The 24,927-nt window shown below is 41.9% G+C and overlaps 1 protein-coding gene across 3 annotated transcripts in view; it reads left to right on the top strand.

Moving 5' to 3' along the window:
• The window catches only part of STXBP4 (syntaxin binding protein 4), a 121,663-nt gene that overhangs the window by 49,410 nt on the left and 47,326 nt on the right, over positions 1–24,927 (top strand). For 2 of the 3 annotated variants that reach the window (XM_036340522.1, XM_036340521.1), the window contains exons 13-16: positions 7,619–7,795; positions 14,745–14,861; positions 15,606–15,655; positions 19,214–19,347. In XM_036340522.1, the coding sequence (XP_036196415.1) occupies positions 7,619–7,795; positions 14,745–14,861; positions 15,606–15,655; positions 19,214–19,347 (478 nt within the window). The remainder of the gene's footprint in view (positions 1–7,618; positions 7,796–14,744; positions 14,862–15,605; positions 15,656–19,213; positions 19,348–24,927) is intronic. The other variant, XM_036340523.1, reaches the window with a different exon arrangement.

The following is a 24,927-nucleotide window of genomic DNA, read 5'->3' as shown; positions in this document are numbered from 1 at the left end:
AAGCTTAACCAAATCTTCCTTTGCAAAGTGGGCACTTTACTTTTTCATACAAACTAAAGATAATCTTTGTTTCTTGGACTTGCAAATATCTATCATTTTTACACATAAATTAAGTGCCACGACATGAATTATTGAATCAGAAATATGGGTGGTGTTGGAAAGGACCTTCAAGATTATATAATTCTTTGAGCATGCACTCTATTAAATTATGATGGAAAAATGTAAATTTTAGGGAAATGTATACTAGTGTGCATAATTTTTAAATCTTTTAAATTCTTAATCTAAAGAGAAAACAAGAAATAAAATTGTTAAACACGATAAAGTGTAACTACCTGTTTTCAACTTTGGTATTTTTTCCCTTTCATTGGTTTGCCATAATCTCATTTGCTTGATAAATACTACAAAAGGATTTTTGTTGATTTTACATATATAAAAGGAATTTAGTGAAATAATTTGCTTTATTATTATGTGGTGTTATTCATAGCATGCTTTATGATTGTTATTACAATTATTTAAATGAAATACAGTTCTATTAATATTCCCATAAACCTTTTAGAGAGAACTTTCCTATGAAAGCTTTGTACCTAATAAAGCTCTCTAGGGCAGTTATTGTGTCCATGAAAAACAAAATAGTCATTTTCATTGATGTCAACTCAGTTATATCTCATATTTATATTAAGTGGAGCGCCTGTTCATTTTATGTAGGGTTTTAACTCTCAGCCTGCATTCTAACTTGGGTAGGTAAGACACTTTCATTTTAGAAAATTAGGTAGTAAAATATTTATATTTTAATGACAGTTCAAGAGAGCAGTAGAAGATACTAAGTGGTATGTGATTATTAATAGACCACAGATATTATAAAAGATAAAAGGAGGGGAAATCATTATAAGCTGAAGTGGTCTGGAAAGATTAAAGAAGGTAAAATGAAGTAGGTTTTGAAGGATAGGGGAGAATTGGATAAAGAAGAGGGGGAAAGTGTGTATACCTAGTGGAAAGAATAATGTGCTTGAAAGCATTGTGGAGGTAGGAGAGTTTAATCTGGGGAAATTGTAAGTTAGTGCATTTGGATGTACAAGTCATATAAGAGGGTTGAATATGCTAAGACTGCAGAGACTGGTTTGGAACAAGTAGTGGAGAACCTTGAAGTATGGAAATGGAGGAAGTATTTGTCATGTACCATTTTGTCATGTTCCATGTACTTAGGCTTGTTACCTGAGGTGGGATTGAGCAATATTTCAGGAGAATTGGTGCTTCAGAAGTGTGCAGAGTACAGTAGAGTGATGAGCACAATAGACGGGGGGGATCACTTATATGATTTTCATAGTATCTACGTGTGATCTGGTAAAGACATGAATCAGTAATGTGGAGGTAAGAATGGAAGTTAAGGGTTGGCTGCAAATATATCATAAATGAAGACTGCACAGTGCTTAGTAACTGGTTAGTGAGGAGGTGGAGTCGTGGGCCTGATGTGTGCAGGGGAAAGGAGAAAGCACATTCCAAAGGCCTGTGTAAAGTTCTGTGGATTAATTTTCTCCCCCAAGTGTGTCCATGCTTAAGGGATGAGTTGGCAGGTTCGTTTATGAATATCTCCAAATTACTTTGAGATCATCCATTGAGAAGACTCTGATACATATTTTTCTAAAACCTATACCTAAGTTAAGGAAACTAGATATAACTTGCTTTAAAACCCTTTTCCTTCAACAGCCCTCTTCCTGTAGTAAACCCTAATCTTTTTCACAAGCTGTAATGGGACCTAGACCAAGAAAGGTTTTCCAGTGAGTGAATGTAGGAAGCTGATAAGAGAAGCAATCTTTTGAGCTTGGTAGTGTAAGTTACATTCCACTAAAACATATATCTCTTTGAAGTCTCCTTTTGCTCCTGTCATCCATTGACATTTTGAAAGATTTACTGATTAGCTTAAAAATTACAGAACTTCTAAGGTTAGTGATGCAACCTGCTAGCCTAATTACAAGCATGCAACTGCCATTTAAGGCGCTTTCCTTTACATTAGCAAGCCATCACAACTCATAACTAGAGAAGAAAAGACTTTACGTGATTGTTGCTGACATTAAAGAAGACGTGTGCATTATGTTTGCAAACAACGTCTCTAAATTTCAATATTAGTAATTGAATGCCTCGGGAAATTCCTTAATAACTCATCTAGTCTAGCTCTCTAATCGCATCAGTGATTATGTATATTTTTCAGAATCAGTAAAGAAGAACGGGGGAAAAACTGTTAACAAGAACCATTAGTTTCTTTAACACTCTTGTGAGAGTTGTTTTGACCGTATAAAACAATGTTGTTTCCTATGCTACAAATGAACAAACTAAGTCTTAGAGAATTACACCACCAAAATGTGAAAAAATTCCCAGACCTAAGATTCTGACCTAGGTATAGCTCATCTAATGCTAGTGTTAGTGTATAGCAGAAATGCTATATGGCGGGAAACACACACCATATTATCTTCCTTCTGAGTTCCCACTGCCCTTTGTGTGAGTTTATAATGCCCTTTGTCTCCACATAATCACATAGCTAAGGTCAAAGAATGTGTAGCCTACAAAGATTTTCATTAGTGTGAAATATGTTTTCAAAGAAGAATTTGGGCTGATCTTTCCTGAAGATTCATTGTGAAATTGTGAGGTGGAAAACATCCTTATTTTATGATGGGACAGTATGAGTTGAAAGCATTTCCTCAGTGTCACACACACACACACACACACACACACACACACACACACAAATTAAGTCAGAGATTTGATTTCATAATTCAGTATGAAGTATATTTGCTCATACTCCTTACTATTAAAAAGAGTAATACTTATGTCGATTATGTTGAATTTTTTGATTTACTATTACATCTTACTTTCTCTTTTATTTCCTAACTTCCTAAACTGAATTACTCCTTACCTGATACAAAGTGACTCTGGGAACTGGCTACAGTGTTTACCCTGATGGGATTTCAGGCTCCTGGTGATGTATTGGGAAAATTCTGCCTCAATCGTTACTGCTAGAGAAGGCTTTATAGTTAGTTAGTTATTAGAAGATCACCCAGGAGGAAAGGAAATAGATTGATGGGATTCTGTATTGCTCAATACAGCACACTGCTGCTGTCTGTTCTTTGCCGCTTCCTCTAAGAGACATCATTTCCATGCACTAATCTTCTGAACAGCCATTCAGTGGGAACTGGGCTAGAACTCTGCCAAGGGGTCACATCTACCAACCTGACAGTTATACCTTTAACAAAAGAACTAGCATGAATTTATTCAGCATCAAAACCTCTGCATCTTTTACCACCCAGCTGCATTTCACACCGTATTACCATCGCTGCGCTATAATGGCTCTATAAATTCATCCAGATTCTTCATTTAATTAACTAGCATTCTTTGAGCAAAAAGAAAAGTGCTGTTTTTTAAAATTTATTTTTAAATCTTTATTGTTGAAAGTGTTACATATGTCCCCCCCCCCCATTGACCCCATATAGCCCTCCCCCACCGCAGGCCTCCACCACTGTATTGTCTGAGTCCATGGGTTATGCATATATGCATACAAGTTCTTGGTTGATCTCTTCCCACCCACCCCCGCCTTCCCTCTGAGATTCCACAGTCTGTTCTATGCTTCTGTCTCAGAATCTATTTTGTTTAACAGTTTATTTTGTCCATAATTTCCACATCTGAGTGAGGTCATGTGATACTTGTCTTTCTCTGTCTGGCTTGTTTCGCTTAGCATACAGTGCTGTTTTATAAAGGAATAAAAGCTGCATGTAGTGAATGTGGAGCCAGATCATCAAATTACTTACTCTTCACTGCAGCTTTAGAGAATGCTCTGTCCTCTTTCTCTTCAGTGAAATATATATTTTTCTAGCTTGATTGAATGGAAAATGAGGGACGATATAACCACCTCAAAGGTTTCTGAGTAGATTGTAATGTCCACATCCTAAGTTCATGTAGAATTGGGCACTGATGATACTGTCATCTGCAAGTGATTTTTGGAGAAGTAGCATGGCATAGGAGCTGAGAGCATGAACTTTGTAACTAGACTGCCTGGGTTCTGATCCTGGTTCAGCCACTTACTAGGTTTGTGATTCTGAGCAAGTCACTTAACTTTTCTGTGCTTCAATTTCCTGTCCATTAAATGAAGATAATGATTGTTATACCTCACACAGCAGCGTGCAGATTAACTGAGTTGATCCTTGTGAAACGTAGAGTAGTGCTAGCCATTGCCGTCAGCTATTACCGCCTGTACACACGGCACAGTGTGACGTGAAGTTAACTGAGCTGTGACACTGGTGACTCCTGATCACCTGGGCTGAACTAACTAGATGTGACCGACATAGCTAGATAAACATCCTTTTCTTTCCCCAGACATTTCTTTTTAAAAGTACTCTTTCATTATAAGACAATTACTTTATAAAATAAGAAAATAAAGTTCTGTGAATCAAGAGTATAGTAGGCGGAATGCTGGCTACATCTCTCCATCCTGCTCCCTGCTGCCATCTTTAGCTTCCAGAGCACTGTGTTCTCATCTCACTTTCTGCTCAGAAGGTGTCAAGACTTCCCCAGATAGAAGTTCTTTTGGAGAGCTCCAAGATGGCAGCTGAGTAGGTGGGTGTTACACTCACCTCCTCCCAGGACCAAACCAGAATTACAGCTAAAATATCGAGCAATCAACCTGAATAACCAACTGAAGATGAGCTGGAGAGATCTTCTAACCAAGGATTTATAGGAACCACATCGAGACTGGTGGGAAAAGGGCTGCCCCCCCTCCCACTGGTGGCAGCTGAGATTCCAGAGGGATATTGCATCTGCAGAGGCTCCCACTGAGGGGCGTGGAGTCTCAATCTCAAGCCAGGTTCCCTAGCCCAGAGCACTAGAGCCAGGAAAAGGCACTCACAAAACATCTGGCTGTGAAAATCAGAGATTCTGTCTTCCAGGGAGAGACGGGAGTCTATGAGACACAGGTACCCTCTTAAAGGGCCAATGAGGGTAGAGTAGACTAGAGTTGTGTGAAGAGAGACTGGGGCTTGTGACTCTGGGGAGAGAGCTGAAGGAGCAGCCACCAGGTTCCCTGAGCCCAGTTCCTCTCCCACACTGCAGATGCCATCTTTCTTGGGTGGAGCATTCCCCTCTCTGCAGCATCAGCCTGGTGGAAAGCAGTAGCCCCACCCACTGGACTCCCTGCGGAACTTGCACCTTGCTGAGGAGTCAGCTGCCTGGGCCAGGGTACAGAGATCTGGCAGACTCGGGGGGGAAGAGGGGTGTCAGTGTCTGAGTTGTGTGCATCATAGGGGTACCAGAAGGATAAGAGAGAGAGCAAGGGATGGAGAAACTATTTGAAGAAATAATAACTGAAAACTTCCCTAATCTGGTGAAGGAAAAAAACATGCAAGTCAGCAAGTGTAGAGTGAAAATATGATGAACCCAAAGAGGCTCACACTGAGATACATCATAATTAAAATTTCAAAGGTTAAAGACAAAGACAGAGTCTTAGAAGCAGCAAGAGAAAAACAAATGCTTATCTACAAGGGAGCTCCCATAAGACTGTCAGATGATTTCTCAACATAAACACTACAGGCCAGAAGGGAATGGCATGAAGTATTTAAGGTGATGAAAAGGAACTATAATCAAAACTACTTGACCCAGCAAGGCTATCATTTAAAATTGAAGGAGAAATAAAGAGCTTCCCAGACAAGAAAAAGCTAAATGAGTTTGTTAACCACCAAACCAGCATTATAGGCAACCAGAGGCCCGATGCATAAAATACGTGCAAGAGTAAACCTTCCTTCCCCCAGCTGCCGGCACTGGCTTCCCTCTGGCACCCAAGACCTGAGCTTCCCTCTGGCCACCAGCAGGCACCTGGGACCCAGACTTCCCTTGCAGCCCAGCTTTGTCTGGTCTAATTAGCATATTACGCTTTTTTTTATTATAGATGTTAAAGCACCTTCTTTTAGAAGAAGAAGAAAAACAAAAACACAGAGGAGCATAGTTAAAAGAATAAAATGGCAATAAATACATACCTATTCATAATCACTTTAAATGTAAATGAATTAAATGTTCCAATCAGAAGAAGAAAATAAGACGCATATATATGCTGTCTACAAGAGACCCACCTCAGATCAAAAGATACACAGACTGAAAGTAAAGGGATGGGAAAAGGTGTTTCATGCAAGGCATGGTCCAGTCTCCAGGCCTTTGCACAAACTGTTCTCTCTGCCCAGAAAGCTCCCCCTTGGGAAATCTTCATGGCTCCATTCTTCCTGCAGCTCTCTCATCAGATGTCTTCTCAATGAGATCTTCACTGGTAATCTCTATTTACTATCTCCCCAAACTCGAGTGTAAATTCTGAGGGGCAGAAGAGAGGATTTTTTGTCTATTTTATTCAGTGCTCTATCCTCAGTACCTAAAACAGAACTTGACATGAAGTAAGTACTTAATAAACAGTTCTTGAATGTATGAATGAAAATTTGATCCTTAAGAACATATCCATATTCCCAACCCTCTCCTCACTTCAGTCGTATTTAGGCTCAAACAAAATCAGCATCCTGTAATATAATAGCTCCAAGAACATTAAAGTAGCCATGGCAATTGGAGCAGAAAAAATTCCGTTGCTGAGGAAAGAAATTTCTGCATCAAGTAAAGAAAAAGAAATGGTTTACAGTATAGGACCCGCCATGTTAAATTAGAATGTGTCCCGGGGCGGACTCGTGGACCCAGCACCAAGGCATGTTTTGAGAGAGCAAGTGGTTGGCCACCCCATCCTCTTCCCAGGTGGAGAATGGAGCGAATCCATAGTGTTGTTTGTTTTTGCTTTTAGTTTTTATCATCCGGTGGCAGAGTAAAATGGTGAACCGAGCATTAAGGAGTCAGGCGGGTGGGGTTTAAATTCTGGCTTTCGTCTGTGTCCTTGGATTATATAACCTCCTTGAGCCTCTGATTGATTATGTATAAAATGATTTTTTAAATAAGTTCTTTCTCCCAGTAGTGTTATAAAAGTCAAGTGAGAGGAGACCCATGAATCACCAGAGACATAACATGTTTAATAAGTGTCTTGTGAGCATTGCATCCTATCAAAATAACTATATATTTTGCTACTGAATTCTACCTTTTGGCTTAAATCGAAAAGAGAAAAGTAGGCGTTAGACTGGTGTCTAGGAGTAGGCTTTGGCTCCTGAGGCATGAACCTGGAGAGGCCCCACATACTATAAACCTCTCAGCAGTATCTGATGAAGCTCCAAGGACCTTCCCAGAAGGAGCCTCACCACCGACTGGAGTTTTCTGGAAGCTTTCTCTTGTTATCTTTTGAACCAGTTCTTAGTCTCCTACTTGTCATTTTCAGTTCTCCTCTGCTTTCCTTACTTTCAAAACGTAATGCTACGTGTGCGAAGCTGGGGATCCCATACTGAAAATCATCTCAGAAGCCAACAAAGGAAAAGCAAGATCAGGCAGCATCATAAAATAGCATGAATATTAATTTTAAAATTGAGATGCGGGGACCATGTACATATTAAGTTTTAGAATTATAACTTCCAGAGAGAGGAAATATTTTGTTTTAAACCACTGAGCTAATTTTGCATGTGTGTGTGATTTTTTTTTTTCAATGACATCCATGTTGAAACCTTAGGAAGCCAAAGCAGTCATTGAAGAAACCAGAGCCCTGCGCAGTCGGATTCACCTGGCCGAAGCCGCGCAGAGGCAGGCGCGCGGCATGGAAACGGACTACGAAGAAGTGATTCGGCTGCTGGAGGCCGAGATCACGGAGCTGAAGGCTCAGCTTGCTGATTATTCTGACCAAAATAAAGTAAGCAAAGCAGGCCCCTCTTCTGGTTACCATGGTTCCCTTGCGTAGCCATGTATCCTGTTTTCATTTTCTTTTCGTCTGCACTTCTAAACTAGGTCAGTGTTTGTCTTCTGTTATTCAGCCACGGGGTGATGTGTCGTGATGGGGCAGCGTGAATGTTGTCAGCCTGCCCGTATTCAGATAGCTTCCTTTGTTCGGGTCGTTGGTCAACATTGTACATGCAGCTCAGGCATTAAATCCTGGAATTATTGAACATTTAATTGATTATATTGTTTTTATTCTTTTGTTTCAAAACTTGCTAATTTGTCTTGTGGGGATGGGAGGAGAAAGTCTAGTGGTGGGTTTTGTTTTTTTGATTAAGGCAACGGAGGAAGTGTGAAAGTTAAGCAATTTTGCCTAAGGCCCAAGATAGTTAACAGAGAAAACTGCGTTTGAATTTAGTAACCACTTTCCTGAATTTAGTGTTAACCATTTTCTTGATAATTTTACAGCCTATGTATGTATATATCCCTTAAAATTGCTCTTGAGTTTTGTCTGTTTATCAATTTTACATAAATAGGAAATACATTGTATTTGTTTCTCTGCCTTGCTTTTTTCACTCAACATGTTTTTGCGATTCATCTGTTTAAAGATTATATAGCAAGTTTGTCTTTTCATTGCTTTGATTGTACACCATTGAATGGATACACAACAGTGTATTTATCCATTCTGTATTTGATGTACCGCCCAATTGTTTCTGTTTTCTCATATTATGCATAATGATACTAAAAACATTCTTGTGTAGATATAGATAGATACAGATATAGATATAGACATATAGACATGGATATAGATATAGGTATTCTGCTCTCCATGTGTAATCGTTTCTCTTCCGTGCATAGCAGAGTGGCTAGGTTGAATGATGAGTGTACAATCAGCTTTACTAGGTGATGCCCAATTGTGTTTAAAAGCGTTTGAACAGTTTTTACTCCCACCGGTTGAATGGGAATTACCATTTACTCCACATCCCTGTTGGCACTTTGTTTTCCTTTGCTTTTAATTTTTATCAGTCTGTCGGGTGTGATAATTAATCATAGTGGGTTAATTTGCATTTCCCTGGTTACTAATGACTTTAAGCTACTGATGTATGTGCTGGGATCAACTGGCACTGGCTCAGGAGAGCTGATTGTGTACATCTCTTCTCAACTCCATGGTTAGTGACATCAGGTTGGTGGCTTGAACACAGCCATGTCGGAGTTGTTTATACCCCCAAATGCTATAACCCAGGGCTTTGCCCACAGCCCTAGATAGCCAGTGGAGCATATGCTTATGTATTTATTAGGCTTTTGTGTTCTTATGTGAAATGGCTCTTCATATCTTCTAGCCATTTTTCCACTTAATTGTCTTTTTCATATTGACATGTAACGATATGTTCTGATTACTAGACCTATGATGTATTATCCTACACTAGAGGCCCAGTGCACAAAAATTCATGCACTTGGGGGCGGGGATCCCTCTGCCCCACCTGCACCCTCTCGCAGTCTGGGAGTCCTTGGGGGATGTCCGACTGCCAGCTTAGGCCCGCTCCCCCAAGGGCTCCCAGACTGCAAGAGGCGCAGGCTAGGCTGAGGGACCCTCTCTCTCCTTTCCTCTTACCCCCCAGTGCACAAATGTCATGCACCGGGCCTCCAATATGTTATAAAATCTTCTGGATTTATGGCTGCTTTTACACCCTTTGGTGAATGAACAGGTGTTCTTAATTTTCATGTAATTAAATTTACCAGTCTTCCCCACATGTGTCTTTTTAGATGTCCTTCCGCTCCCAAAGATATAAAGATCTTTCTTTATATTTGCCTCTAAAAGTTTTGATGATTGACCCTCTGTCTTTAGTTTTATGGCATTGTAAGAGGTTGGAATCCATTTTATTCTTTCCTCTAAATGAATAACCAACTATGCCAGCACCATTTACTCAAAAGCCGCTTCTTTCCTAATTGACCTACAACATCTGTCATATATCAAGATTTTGCATGTGTGGATCTTTTGGAGGGTTCTCTATTCTCTTTTATTGGTCTTTTTCTATATTCCTATGCAAATAATACACTGTGTTTATTACTAGATCTTTTACAGTAAATCTTGATCTCTACTCACCCTTCCTAGTTTTGTGTTTTTTTTAAGTGTGTTGGCTACATGACCCTTTGATCTTTTATGTGTAGGCCCAATTTATAAATGCTACCAAAAAAAAATTAGCCTTTTTACTGAAAATGCATTAAGTATGTAGAGTAATTTGGGAATAATGTACATAGTTCTGACTGAGTCACAGAAAGGTTAATTGTATTGTGGCCAGAGAATCTAGCCTGAAGAATAACAACACAAAGTGTTGATGGTTGTCTTAGGACTTACTATATGGGCAGTGTTTACAAATGTTCAAAGAAAGCTTGAAAAACATTCTGCGGTTGTTTGATGTAGTTGTGTTATTTTAGACCAGTAATCAGAGTCATTAATGTGGGTCATCAATTGTCCTCTAGTCATACTCATTTTTCAGGGAAGTATGTGAAAATCACACGCACAGGAGCTTGTGATTAATGTTCTCTGTATATTTTGAGGTAATGCTTTTAGTTACATACAAGGTTGAAATTATGTTATCATCTTTTTATGAAAATGTTGTGATTCTTTAATCTAGTAATCTTCTCTTCCCCTTAGTGCTTGTTTTTGATTGATGTTAAAATAGTTACATTGACTTTCTTTTGATTAGTATTTACCTATGTATTTTTTCCATCCTTTTACTTTCAACTTACCAATGTCCCTGTATTTTAATTGTGTCTATGGTAAATCACATGTAGCTGAATCCCTCCCCCACGTTTTAATAATTTTTTACCTTTAATTGAAAATATTGTTTCAGTTACACTCTTTTATTTGCTAATGCACTTGGCTTCATTTCCATCCTCTTAATTTGTGCATTTTAATTGTCTCATGTTCTCTTCTTGTTTTTCATTTGTAGTCTTCTTATCCCCCTCCCCTTTCCCTCTCTCTTTCCTTCTTTCTCCTCCTTTTTTTTTTGAATTGGTTCAGATTTCTCCTGTGTTCTCCAACTCCTATTCCATGTTTCCATCTGCTGGTTCACAAGATATATACTCTTTTTCTAATTTTTAATGATTAGTTAAGAAATTTTAGCATTCTATTTTAACTTCCTATCTAATAAAAGAGAAACATGGTAATTAGCGTATGACTGCTACCCTTCCCATTGGCTAATCAGGGCGATATGCAAATTAACTGCCAGCCAAGATGGCGGCTGGCAGCCAGGCAGCTTGAAACTAACATGAGGCTTGCTTGCTTCAGTGACGGAGGAAACCAACGTTCCCCACCTGCCTTGCCGGCCTCTGAGCCTGCAGTTTGAAACATTGTAACAAATATAGAAGCTAAACAAAACCCCAGAAACCTGCTTTCAGCGAGCCTGGATCTCAGAGCTGGAGTTATACATTGTTTCGATTATAGAACCCAAACAAACCAGATACCTGCTTTCAGCAGCGGAGGCCTCAGAGCTGGAGCCAGAGCTAAAGCTGGCCCAGAATAAAAAAAAAATAAAGAAAAAAAGGAGCAGTTGGGAGCTTCAGCCCTCAGCCCCTCACCCAGACTGGCCAGGCACCCCAGTGGGGACCCCCATCCTGAAGGGTGTGTGACCAGCTACAAACAGCCATCATCCCCTCACCCAGGCTGGCCAGGCACCCCAGTGGGGACCCCCACCCTGATCCAGGACACCCTTCAGGGCAAACCAGCCAGCCCCACCCATGCACCAGGCCTCTATTCTATATAGTAAAAGGGTAATATGCCTCCCAGCACCGGGATCAGCGGAGCTGCGAGGCCTCTGCTGGGATCAGCGGAGCCGAGAGGCCTCGCGGCACCGGGATCAGCGTGACAGGGGCCAGCGCCCAAACCCCCTGATTGCCCTGCGGCTCTGTGTGTGACAGGGGGCGGGGCCACAACCTCCCTATCTGCCCTGCTCTGTTCCTGACAGGGGAAGGCACCCCAACCTCCTGATCAGCCCTGCTCTGTGCCTGATACAGGGGAGCTCCCAACCCCCTGATTGCCCTGCGGCTCTGTGTGTGACAGGGTGCGGTGCCCCAACCCCCTGATCGGCCCTGCTCTGTGTGTGTGTGACAGGGTGCGGCGCCCCAACCCCCCCCCCCCCTCCACGGGCCCTGCTCTGTGTGTGACAGTGTAGAGCCATAACCTCCCCATCGGCCCTGCCCTGAGTGTGAGAGTGGCGGCGCCCCAACCCCCTGATCGGCCCTGCTCTGTGGGTGATAAAGGGCGGCGCCCCATCCCCCCCCCCCCCCCACTGTCCCTGCTCTGTGTGTGATGGGGTAGAGCCATAACCTCCCCATCAGCCCTGCCCTGAGTGTGACAGTGGCGGTGCCCCAACCCCTTGATCGGCTCTGCTCTGTGGGTGATAGAGGGCGGCGCCCCAACCCCCTGATCCGCCCTGCTCTGTGTGTGACAGGGGGCGGTGCCCCAACTCCCCTATCGGCTCTACTCTGTGTGACAGGGAGGAGCTCCTCAACCACCTGATGGGCCCTGCTCTGTGCTTGACAGGGGGGAGCTCCCCAACCCCCTGATTGACCCTGCTCTGTGCGTGACAGGGTACGGAGCCCCAACCCCCCTGATGGGCCCTGCTCTGTGCGTGACAGGGGGTGGCACTGCAGCCTCCCCATCGACCCTGCCTTGAGTGTGACGGGGGTGGTGCCCCAACCCCCCAATCGGCCCTACCCTGAGCGTGACTGAGGATGGCATCGCAACCTCCCAATCCGCCCTGCTCTGTGCATGACAGGGGGCGGTGCCCCAACTCCCCAATCAGCCCTGCTCTGAGCCCGACCAGGGGCTGCACCTAGGGATTGGGCCTGCCCTCTGCCACCCGGGAGCAGGCCTAAGCCAGCAGGTCGTTATCTCCCGAGGGGTCCCAGACTGCGAGAGGGCACAGGCTGGGCTGAGGGACCCCCCTTTCCCCCGCGAATGCACCAATTTTTGTGCACCGGGCCTCTAGTAAATTATATAAAACTAATCACTAGCTTTCCCCTTCTTCTAAAAGTACTTTAGAACAAATTCAATCACCTCTTCCTACTTCATTTCTATTTGTGTCACTATTTTAGTTCTTTCTTGACTTTTAGCACCATAACTTAAACATGACTGCAATGTATTTTGTGCAGTCAACCTTTGTTTAGGTAAACCGCCATGCTTACCATTTTCTACGTGCAACAGTCTTTCTTTCTTCTCAGACCTTCTTGCTAGAATTATTTTCTTTCTTTCTGAAGTGCAGCTTTTAGAAATTTGTCCAGTGAGGATTTCTTGGTAATAAACTCTGTCCATTTTTGTTTGCCTGGAAACATCTTTATTGAACTCTTGTTCTTGAAATACATTTTTGTTACATTTAGAATTGTGTTGCATTTAGCACTTACTTTTTTCAGTGTTTTTACTCCATGGTTACAGTAATCATTAACCAGTCATTTGTTTGAAATCTATTGTTTCTTTGTAGATGATTTTAAGATCTCTTTATCGTCAGTGTTCAGCAGTTTGACTCTGAAGAGTCATGTGTTGACTTAATTATTTAGATTCATTGAGCTCCCTGAATAAAAATGCCCTTTCCCATTTTTTTTTAAACCATAAAGTGTTATCCTCAGCTATTTTTCGTTCATTCTTTTTGGTCTTCCTTATGTAATTCAGATTGGATGTATGCAAGATCTTCTTTTCTCCTTACCTCTTTCTTTTATGTTTTTTATTTTTATCTTTCTGCTTCATTATAAGGACCTTCTTTACCTCTGTCTTCCAGCTTACCCATTCTCTTCTCAACTGTGTCTAATTGGATAGTAAGCCCATAAATTGAGCTTCTAATTTAATTATGATTACATTTTTATTTTTTAAGATTGATTTTTTATATCATTGAATCTATTTTGATAGTTTCTTAATCCTTTATTTTGCTTTCAATTCCTTCTTAAGTTTTAAAACATAATAAGTATTACTTTACATTCTATATCTGATCACTCCAGTGTCTGTGGTTTTTATAGGTCTTACCTTGTAATTTGTTTTCTTCAATGAACTTTTCATTTATGGTAGCTTATTTCTGAGGTCAGGTTCTTTTGGATACAACGTATGTGAGAATTACCTAAGATTTCAGTGTAGAAAATACCCCTGCAGAGAAGTTTTGTGTTTTCTTCTACCAGCTTGGGACCAATTTAAACTAAATTTTCAGCTTATGAATTTACAGATTACATACGCAGTATAAATTCTGACCTTAAACCTGCTTGTGGTTAGCACTTATTCAGGGGATACTTTTTAAAATCTGCTCCCCAGAGCCAAAGTCAAAACTCTCTTCACCTTGAGTTTGTTTCTTCTTAGTTCACCCATTAGAGTTCTCCCACCTGCCATATGTGCCTGAGGAAGCCCCAAGCTGTAGGCCGCCAGAGCTCAGCATGTGCCCTCAGAGCACATTACGCTGCAGTCACTCTTACTCCAGCGTTCACTCAGCACTGCTGCTGCTTGTCCACATGGAACGCCTGCCCTGCCCACGGAATCCCTTACCTCCCTGCCAGCTCAGCTTCGTATTGGATTGTGTAATACTAGACATAGGCGTATATCTTCAGGATTTTCAGTTTTGCCACACTGGTAGGGTTTTCTGTCAGCATCTGGTAAGACATGTTGCAAAACAAAACAACACTGTAAACTAATTTAAATGTAATTCATTATAGGAAGTAATAAAGTTATATGAAGCTTATCTCATCAAATTTGCAGCACCCGTGCAGTTTAACTGTTAAATGGGCCATTGTTTTTAAGTGCTGCCCCAAATCAGCCGGCCTACATAATAAAGAGAAAATAAATGATACGGCAGTGTCGGGTGCTAGTCCACACAAGCTAAGGCAGGCACCTCGCCTGTGGAATGGAAGAAGGGCGTAAGACGACCTTTTCTGCTCTCTCCACCCAGGGAAATGTTCAGGAGTTAAGAAAGAGAATCACGGTGCTTGACTGCCAATTGCGAAAATCAGAAGTGGCTCGAAAAACTTTCGAGGCATCCACTGAAAAGCTGCTTCATTTTGTAGAGGTAAATTTTCCTATTACGTTACTTTATGTCCATTTTTAAGAAATGGATAGGCAGCTAAGCTATATAGATAAATACCAGTGTTCAGTGGCTGGTGAAACAGTCTCTGTGGTCAAAACAGCAATACTAACAGAGTCAGATTTAAATTGCCTAGATAATGAAAAGACCAGCTAACATACAGGTTGTTAAGAGACATTATTAAGACAGGGTAACATGATCCCAAATGCATTCTGTGTGTTAATGAATACTTTTCTAAGAAAACTCTTGATATTCTATAAACATGATTTGATATTTACTAGTCATAAAGAAATGTTTGATGGTTTTATTTCTGAGTAGAATTACATGTTATTGTAATTGATCCCCTCCACCACCACCACAAAACAGAAATACCTTTTAAAAAATATATATTTTTATTGCTTTCAGAGAGGAAGGGAGAGGGAGAGAGAGATAGAAACATCAAGTGATGACAGAGAACCATTGATCAGCTGCCTCCTGCTCACCCCCTATTGGGGATCGAGCCCGAAACCCGGGCATGTGCCCTTGTTCAGAATCAAACCCGGGACCCTTCAGTCCACAGGCCGGTGTTCTATCCACTGAGCCAAACCAGCTAGGGAAGAAGTACCCTTTTAATCAACTGAGGCGGGGGGGCGGGAGAGCATGAAGGAAGAGGTGATAAATATTAATTAAGCAAGAAAAGACATTTTTTAAAACGATCAAACAGATCTTCACTATTTTGTTTGTTGACAGGCTATTCAAGAAGTATTTTCTGATAATTGTGCTCCTTTATCAACTTTAAGGTAAGAATAGTTGAGTGCCTCCTACAGGTATGGCCACAGATTACATTTTCATCTGGTAATTGGGACTAAAATACAAAAGTCTCTTAGGTTTAAGATGCTATGTAACTCCTATCCAATACTGTTCTTTAATGTCTTGTGGAAATAGATACAAGGATATGTCATTGTTGACCTCATCTCTGTGAAAGAAATTCCTGGAGATATTTAGCAAATCATTGTAACCTCATACTCTAAAATTGAATCCTGTAAAGAAATTAAGCATCCTGTGTATGAATAAAACTCACTACCCTAGTCACTGCTAAAGGTAACTCTCTGTCTAGCATATTAGTTGTTATGGCAAACAGAAGTTTATCAAACATGCCCATGCTATCCATTTCTTGCATTTTCAGCATTCAATAGACATAAATTAAAAATACATATTTGGAGAATACACCTTGATTTTGTTATTATTCATAGTTGGTTTCTGATATAAAGTTTCTTACTAGGAGCTACAATCATACTAATAACATTTATTTTTTTCAAACTGCAAGTTTATGGTCATTTAGATACATGATACAAAAGAAAGATTTCTGTTTGTGCATTTTCTAAGCAGTTTTTTTCTCTCATCTTATAGTAGCTGACACTAACATTCAACTTCTAGCAATGTATGCTTACAGAAACATAGGCAAATTCTACCTTATGCTATGAAAAAAGCAGTTTATTAAGTGAAGATAATTCACTGTATTCTTATTATATTTTAGGTTTCCACAGCATTTTTTTCAATTTAGAAGAAATCCTATAGTAGTACACTTTTAAACTCATTTTATTGTAATGTTTATTTCTTCTAATGAAGGAATTTGACATTTTTAATTGTTATCCATGCTACTTATGATGTAAGATATTTATGTGAATTCCATGATAATTATTTTTAGTAAGGATGTTAAAATACTCAGCAATCAGATTCCCCTTGTAGGTGTGCCCCCTATCCGCACCCCCAAGGTCTCATTGTGACCCTGAATAATAATTCAGTCTGCCCTTGCCTTAATCTAGTTCATGAAAAAAAGATAAATTTTAAAAGTGACATTAAACAAAGTTTCACCATGTCTTGAAAAGTTAAACACTAGCAAAATTTGGTTCAGTCTTTTTTTTTTTTCCCTTAGGGGAGGTCTAAGGGGAGGATCGCAATAGAATATTCATCAGCTTTTTGTTTTTAAGGAATTTTAAAAATTGATTTCAGAGAAGGAGAGAGATGCGAGAGAGAGAGAGAGAGAGAGAGAGAGAGAGAGAGAGAGAAACATCAGAGAGAGAGAGAGAGAAACATCAATGATGAGAGAGAATCATTGATCAGCTGCCTCCCGCATACCCCCTACTGGGGATTGAGCCCACAACCCAGGCATGTGCCCTGACTGGGAATTGAACCATTACTTCCTGGTTCATAGGTCATTGCTCAACCTCGGAGCCACACCAGCTGGGTCAGTCTTTTTAATATACTGTATCTTTGTAGTGGATATTTGTCTTGGTCATTAAACACAAAATAATGGTTATTTATTTGAATTTAATAATTGATGCTTTAATTTTTCCTTGTTAATTAATCCCATTATGCTTAAGAATTATGCTTAGCATAATGACTTTTTGCAGTAAACAAACCCTTGCATTTTTAATTATATCTAAATGCATTTATTTCAGGTGACATTTGCATTTTTCAAAGTAACAGAAGTGCTCTAGGCTGTTAGGTTTAGGAGAAACAAATGGAAGTGCTTAAGAGATAATTTCACTAATAAATATACATATTGAAGTTATAGTTAATATTATAAGAAGTAATAATAGATGCATGTTTAATAAATTTATGTTTATGAGCTTAACTTGAATTTTTACAAAATGAAATAAAAGGCTACATCATGTTAGCATAAGATAAGCACTCACTAAAAAAGTCCAACAAATGACTTAGGAGGTGGGTCATCCTTCTATTCCTTTTTATAAAATACTAGGGGCCCGGTGCACGAAATTTGTGCACTGGGTGTGTGTGTGTGGGGGGGGGGATAGTGTCCCTCAGCCCAGCCTGCCCCCTGTCACATACTGGGAGCCCTCAGGCGTTGACCCCCATCACCCTCCAATCACAGGATCGGCCCCTTGCCCAGGCCTGACGCCTCTGACAGAAGTGTCAGGCCTGGGCAGGGGACCCTCATTTCCCCCCATCACTGGTTCTGCCCCCAGCCCAGGCCTGATGCCTCTGGCCCAGGCGTCAGGCCTGGGCAGGGGACCCCCAGAGCCCTCCGATTGCTGGCTCTGCCCCTTGCCCAGGCCTGATACCTCGGCCAGAGGTGTCGACCCCCATCACCCTCCGATCGCCTGATCGGCCCCTTGCCCAGGCCTGACGCCCGATCACTGGCTCTGACCCCTGCCCAGGCCTGAGGTCTCTGGCCCAGGAATCATGCCTGGGCAGGGGACCCCCATCTCCCTCTGATCGCTTGCTCCACCCCCCGCCCAAGCCTGACGCCTCTGACCCAGGCTTCAGGCCTGGGCAAGGGGACCATCATATCCCTCCAATCCCCGGCTCTGCCCCCGACCCAGGCCTGATGCCTTGGCCAGAGGAGTTGACCCTCATCACCCTCCGATCACCAATCACCGGATCGGCCCCTTGACCAGGCCTGAGGCCTCTGGCAGAGGTGTCAGGCCTGGGCAGGGGACTCCCAGCTCCCCGCGATCTCCCGCTCTGCCCCTGCCCAGGCCTAACACCTCTGGCCGAAGCATTAGGCCTGGGCAGGGGACCCCCAGCTCCCGCGGTTGCAGGCTCCGCCCCTGCCCAGGCCTAACGCCTCTGGCCTAGGCGTCCGGCCCAGGCAGCGGGGACCGCAGTGGCAGCGGTGGGGGGGCGGGGGGGGGCCGCAATCGTGCGGGCTCTGCCCCTGCCCCTGCAGGACGCCTCTGGCTGAGGCATCCGGCTCAGGCAGCGGGGACCCGCAGCTGCAGCGGCCCCGCAATCGTGGGCTCCGCTTTAGGCCCAGGCAAGGGACCCCTAGCTCCCAGGACTGCCAGCTTCGACTGTGCCCAGCTCCCATCACTGGGTTTACCCCTACTTCCTGCTATCACTGGCCAGGGCGGCAAAGGCGCCTGATTCTCCGATCATGGCTGGGGGGCAGGGCCCTGCCCCCCAGCTCTTAGCTCCCCCCTGGGTTTCCGATCACTGTCAGTGGCAGGGGGCTTCTTCCTGCTTTCCCTTTCGCCTCCCTGCATTGTGCCTACATATGCAAATTAACCGCCATCTTGTTGGCAGTTAACTGCCATCTTAGTTGGCAGTTAATTTGCATATAGCCCTGATTAGCCAATGAAAAGGGTAGCGCCGTATGCCAATTACCATTTTTCTCTTTTATTAGTGTAGATGCCTATTTATTACACAGTCAAGAATTGAAAACAGAAGTAATGTTTCCTGTGAATTACTTCATTTATGGCTATAAGAAGACAATGTTCCCAGATGTAGAAATATTTCTGTACACATTTACAACTAATACGAATTCAGATTTAGCAAAGATAGATGTTATTTATTGTGTGATGGCTTCAACTTTTGTTTTCTTGCCCTCACAGTGAAAGAAGAGCCTTGTTGGCCTCTCAGACTTCCCTGACATCGCTGGGAAGGAATGGCCGGAGCATCCCAGCATCACTGGCCCTGGAGTCTAAGGAACTCGTTAAATCCGTTCGTGCCATACTTGATATGGACTGTAAGTTTTCAGAGTTTTTTTCACTTTTTAAATATAATTGATTTAACAAAACAAAACAAAATTTCAAATTTGACAGTTTGACTGTGTTAGTTTGGCTACAGTAAAATTGATAGCTAAGTGATAAAAATCTTAATGCACTGATTGTAGGGGGCGAATATTTGCTTTATTTAAACTGCCCAGAATGGCTTCCAACAGAAGGTAGCTGATTAAGGTGTATCTTTACTTCCATCCAAAGTCTCTTTGATATGGAAAAATAAGCATAAACATAGGTCCTCAACAGCACTGGAAGCCTGGAAGGGTGGAGTCAACATGGAGGGATTTTTTAACAATATCAATAGATGGACCCCTGGCCGGTGTTGCTCAGTTGGTTGGAGTACCATTTTGTACACCAAAAGGTCGTGGGTTCTTTTCCCGGTCAGGGCACGTGCCTCTCCCTTTATCCTGGGCCAAAAATAAATAAATAAAAATTAATTAATTAATTAAAAAATATATGTAGACATCAGATGGAGTAAGATGGAAGGTACAGCCCAGCTGAGTCTAAGACCCCAAAACACAATCAGTGTGAAAGACAAGATGCTGTAACAGTGAGTTCAGCAGAACCGCGGGGAAATCCCCAGGATCACAGGCGGGGAAAACTAGGCCGTGGGGCAGCCAGCAAGGTAATTAATTAAAGGGCTGAGGAAGAGCTGAACCAGTTCCCTGCTCTTCAGGGCTGCTTGCTCAGGCATTTACTCCTCAGCGAGGCCAGGAGAACACCTCTCTAGGAAATGCATGATCTGCCAGGGCCCGAGGCGCCTCTGAGCTGGAAAGAGAAGCGGGCAAGGCTCAAAGTAACTTCCAGCATCTCACAGGACACGCGGTCCTGGGTGGAGAGCCAGAATGACTGGACCGTTCCATCCTTTCCTCCTGCCATCTCCAGGCACTTCTGCCTCTTCGTGCATGTGGACTCCCTTCTTAGGTTTGTTTTCCTGTCTCTTCCCTTGAAGTCAGTCAGCCTGCCGATTCCTTTAGTGCTGGCCACTAACATTTCACTATTTCTCTAGTTTGCCATTCTTCATTTTTCTGTGCTGCGGACCAGATATAAAAAATATATATACATATATATATACATATATATATAAGTATATGGAGATATAGATAAAATTCTATGTTGAATAAGTATTAATACGTTTTGAGTTATGTCCTAAGTAATAGATAGCTTGACTTGGTGGAGAGCAATGTTCAAAATTCTTTGGGGTAACTTTTTCCTTCACTACTTTGTTCTAGAGGACTGGAAATGGTGGCTCTAATAGTAGCTGCTTAGTTTATGCAGTAGGGCTTTTTAAAATTTTGTATAACCTATTACCTTTTAAAAAAATCAAATTACATCTCAAAAAACCTGTAAGAACTCTTTATGTAAAGAAATCCTGTAGGTTTTTAAGGGGGGGGGATAAAAAATAACCACTCATAATATATGTGCGTAAGCTCACAATTTTTTATATCAGACATTTTTAAGTTAGAGTGGGGACAGGGTGGGGAAGTGTCGTAAATGTTTCCTTCCACGTCCTGCGTGGTTAAGGGTTCAATATCTGGAAGAGGAGCCGCACACAAATGAAATAGAAAAGACAAGAGATAATTTGGAAATATTGGGGTACCAGGCGGGTAAGTCCAACTCAAGAGGAAGGACTTCCACCCGTGCTCAATCCGCACCGACCTTTTATAGTCTGAGGTAAACAATGCAGTGGTTACCATAGTTACAGTTCTTGTGAGTTTCACCTGTTTTGATCATGTTTACACTCCCTGCACTTCCCTCAGCCCATTAGTTTCCCAGGTAAGATCTGGGGAGTGTTATAAGGCAGCCGTGGGCAAACTACGGCCTGCGGGCCGGATTCGGCCCATTTGAAATGAATAAAACTAAAAAAAAAAAAAGACCGTACCCTTTTATGTAATGATGTTTACTTTGAATTTATATTAGTTCACACAAACACTCCATCCGTGCTTTTGTTCCGGCCCTCCGGTCCAGTTTAAGAACCCATTGTGGCCCTTGAGTCAAAAAGTTTGCCCACCCCTGGTTATAAGGTCAAGCCTAATTATGCTTAGAGGACTGAGACCTCTAAGCTGGGACTTGTTTGTGACTTTGCCAGGAGGTCAGTCTGAGGCTCAACCCTATATCAGTTTCCCACAGGGAAGCACCTTCACAGCCATAGCCCAGTGGACACTGCCATCATTCATTTTAATTACCTTCCTAACATTAACCTTTATATTCAGCAAACATGGTTATTCAAAGAAAATGTCTGAAATCCAGCAGAACTTCTTTGAAGAAAAGTGAACAATTCCCTCTGCACCTTTTATCCATTGCAAGGTTATACATACTTTGTTGTTTAAGACTAGCAAATAGTTTCTATGTTTTCTTTTTATTTAGAAATGTAGTTGCCAGTGCTGGCATATTTTCCCAATACTTTTATATGATATATCTTTTTTTTTATTGCTTAAAGTATTACAAAGGGTATTACATATGTGTCCTTTTTTTCCCCCCGCCCTTGACAGTCCCCTAGCCTCCCCTATCCCCCAGTGTCTTATGTCCATATATCTTTTTAAGTTTAGTAATTTGGATCAGCCCATTTTTCATTCTCTTTACACAGTAGCATTTTCTGCATGTGCAATGAAAAACAGAAACTTACTACCACGAAGTAGATCATTCAGCTTCAGCCTTCACCTCATTTCCGTGGCCATGGCTGTCTGGTTATTTCAAGTTATAATCTGAAATTTGCTCTTGGGTAATTGCCTCCACTATCTTCTTAATAGAAGGTCAGTCTAAGATGTAATACTGTGGGATTTCCTCGGAAATGAGAATACAATTTCTTGGGTCCGAGAGCTTAAGAACAATCTTCCAAAGAATGTGTATAAGACAATTGTGAACCTTTTTTGGATCATGGGATACACTAAAATCTGGAGGAAGTCCTCCTCCCAGAATTGCGCAATCATATCATTTCTGCATTCATTTTCAGGTGTTTATGAACCCCACCTTAAGAACCTGGATGTAGACTAGTAGAGACGGCCCTCTGCCCTCAGCAGAATACCTTAAGCATTTAAAGTAATTAACTTAATGCAACTTTTCTCTGTGCAGAGTACTAAATAATTATTGCCTAAAGCTTCTTTCAATTTGGATACTTTTAAAAATATGGAAGATGAGCGGTTTTCTTAATATAGAACATTTAATGTTATTATGGATTTTGAGTTAGAATATTGTCATCGCAGGAAACTGTGGCTAAAGGTCTGAGTCAGCATCTTTCAGTTGCTTATTGCTAACTGTAGGAAAACGTTGGCCTCTTCTGTTACATTACTTCCACTGAAACAGCATATAGACAGCACAGGCATTTTTAATCACTTTTTGAATCCTTGGAGGTGCTTATATTGTTCTCCATCAATATTTACGTGGCCAATATTGGAATGCTTTCGTGTAACCTTTATTTCAAATAACTACTTGCTTTGAACTATAATCTTTTTTGATTGACATCTAGATGGACAACCTAACTAGGTAACAAAAGCAGGAAGAGGCAGTTCTAGTTTAAAAATGCATAATAAAAGAATCTAGCTAGATAATCCCTGAGGAGGCCTTAATAAAAAGAGGACTTACTGGCTTCCTGAGTAATTGGTAGCATAAACACAGGCATTACCGTCCTTCAAGATTCCCATGGAAATGATTAATGCCATATCCAAATAGGGTAAAATCTTCAAAAGCAGCAGCAGTTACAGGCAGAGCCCCCAGGCTTTTCAGTACAGGGCAGGTAGCACCTCAGAGAAGGAAAGCACAAAGGCCACCTGTTCCTCCTCTGCTGGAACAGCAGTAGCAATGATGTGGAGCCCTGGCAGGAGGGCACTCCATTCTCATTCGCATTTGAAGGGGCAATAAATAAAGTCAGAGACTGCCTGAGGGGTAGACAGACTCTTTTTTCTCTTTTATCTTTGTGAGTCGATGGCATTTTTTAAAAATACTTTTTTATTGATTTCAGAGAGGAAAGGAGAGGGAGAGAGAGACAGAAACATCCATGAGAGAGAGTCATTGATTGGCTGCTTCCTGCACGCCCCCCGCTGGGGATCGAGCCCACAACCTGGGCATGTGCCCTGACTGGGAATCAAACCATAACCTCCTGGTTCATAGGTTGACACTCAACCACTGAGCAACACCAGCCGGGCTTAGTGGCATTTTTTAAATTCTCGGGGTTCACACACATTCTCTGTCAAGCAGAAGGCCTACCAGGGCTTGGTCCTTCAGGCAGCCTAGACACACTTTAGATCTGACATGCCCTGGGCATCCAGAAAGCTTTAAATGCAAAGGGAGTTGACACAGTGGCTTCTGCACCTAGTGCCACAGTGCTCTGCACACCCCCTCTGGCCCTGGTTTGCTCCTCACACCCCTCAGACCTCTGCATCATCCTTGTACACACAATGGACTAGTAAAAGCATATTGGCCGCCCCTAGCGGTGAATGTCAGGGCAACCAGGCTCCACACATCCTGTCAGAGGTCAGAAACCAATTCTGAGGACAGAGCTCTCTGCATTCACGCTTTTATAAGGAGAAATGCATCACACATGTACACACACACACATTTCATCCAAGCCCTTCTAAACAAATATGTACCAATGTGCGATGATGGAAAAAGTCCATGGTACTAAAGCTAGAAAATAGAGCTGTTGGGATTCAGAATAGACTCTGGGAACAAGATGGTAGTGATCTCAGGCCAAAACCTCCCCATTCTGCTCTTATACTTAGAAATGACATTTAAAATTGCATTCGTGTGTTTAAAAGATTGAAACCAAGAAAGGAACCTCTCCCTGCACCAAAACGGAGGGTGAAACTCTAAAGACAGGTGGGCTCCTAAGCTTCAGAGGCTCACGGAATTTAGATGAGCAGCTGGAGCAAAGGTTTCCACCCCTACCAGGGCCCAAACGAGGCCTGAGCAAGGAAGCAAGGAGTCCATAGAGCAGCGGTTCTCAACCTGTGGGTAGCGACCCCTTTGGCGGTCAAACGACCCTTTCACAGGGGTCGCCTAAGACCATCCTGCATATCAGATATTTACATTACAATTCATAACAGTAGCAACATTACAGTTATGAAGTAGCAACGAAAATAATTTTATGGTTGGGTCACAACATAAGGAACTGTATTTAAAGGGCCAGAAGGTTGAGAACCACTGCCATAGAGAATGCACTGTCTTTTCTTAAGTTACTCCTATGTTACATACTAAAGAAATAAAAAATCCCCACAGTTTAGAGCCATCCAATCCTGGCACCTTATTAAATTTGAAAGTGAATATTCTCATCCACTACAGGTGGGAATATAACTGGCCACAGCATTCTTGGGAATCAGTTTTACAGTGCATATCAGGAGCTTGTGAAATGTCTATTTGAAAAGTTTCTGTGAAAGTTAAAGAAAAAGTTTTAATGGTCATATATTTTAACCTAGTAAGTTAAAAAAAATTAATGGTCATATATTTTAACTTAATAATTACACTTACTGGTATTTTTTGCAAAGAAAATAATGAGAGATGTGCATAAAAGCGCATACCTAAGTATTTTTATCACATCATTTCTTAGAATA

This window comes from Myotis myotis, unplaced genomic scaffold, assembly GCF_014108235.1.
Source record: "Myotis myotis isolate mMyoMyo1 unplaced genomic scaffold, mMyoMyo1.p scaffold_m19_p_17, whole genome shotgun sequence".
Classification (NCBI taxonomy): Eukaryota; Metazoa; Chordata; class Mammalia; order Chiroptera; family Vespertilionidae; genus Myotis; species Myotis myotis.
Note: the sequence above shows the minus strand (reverse complement) of the source record. Positions and strands in the feature narration are given on the sequence as shown.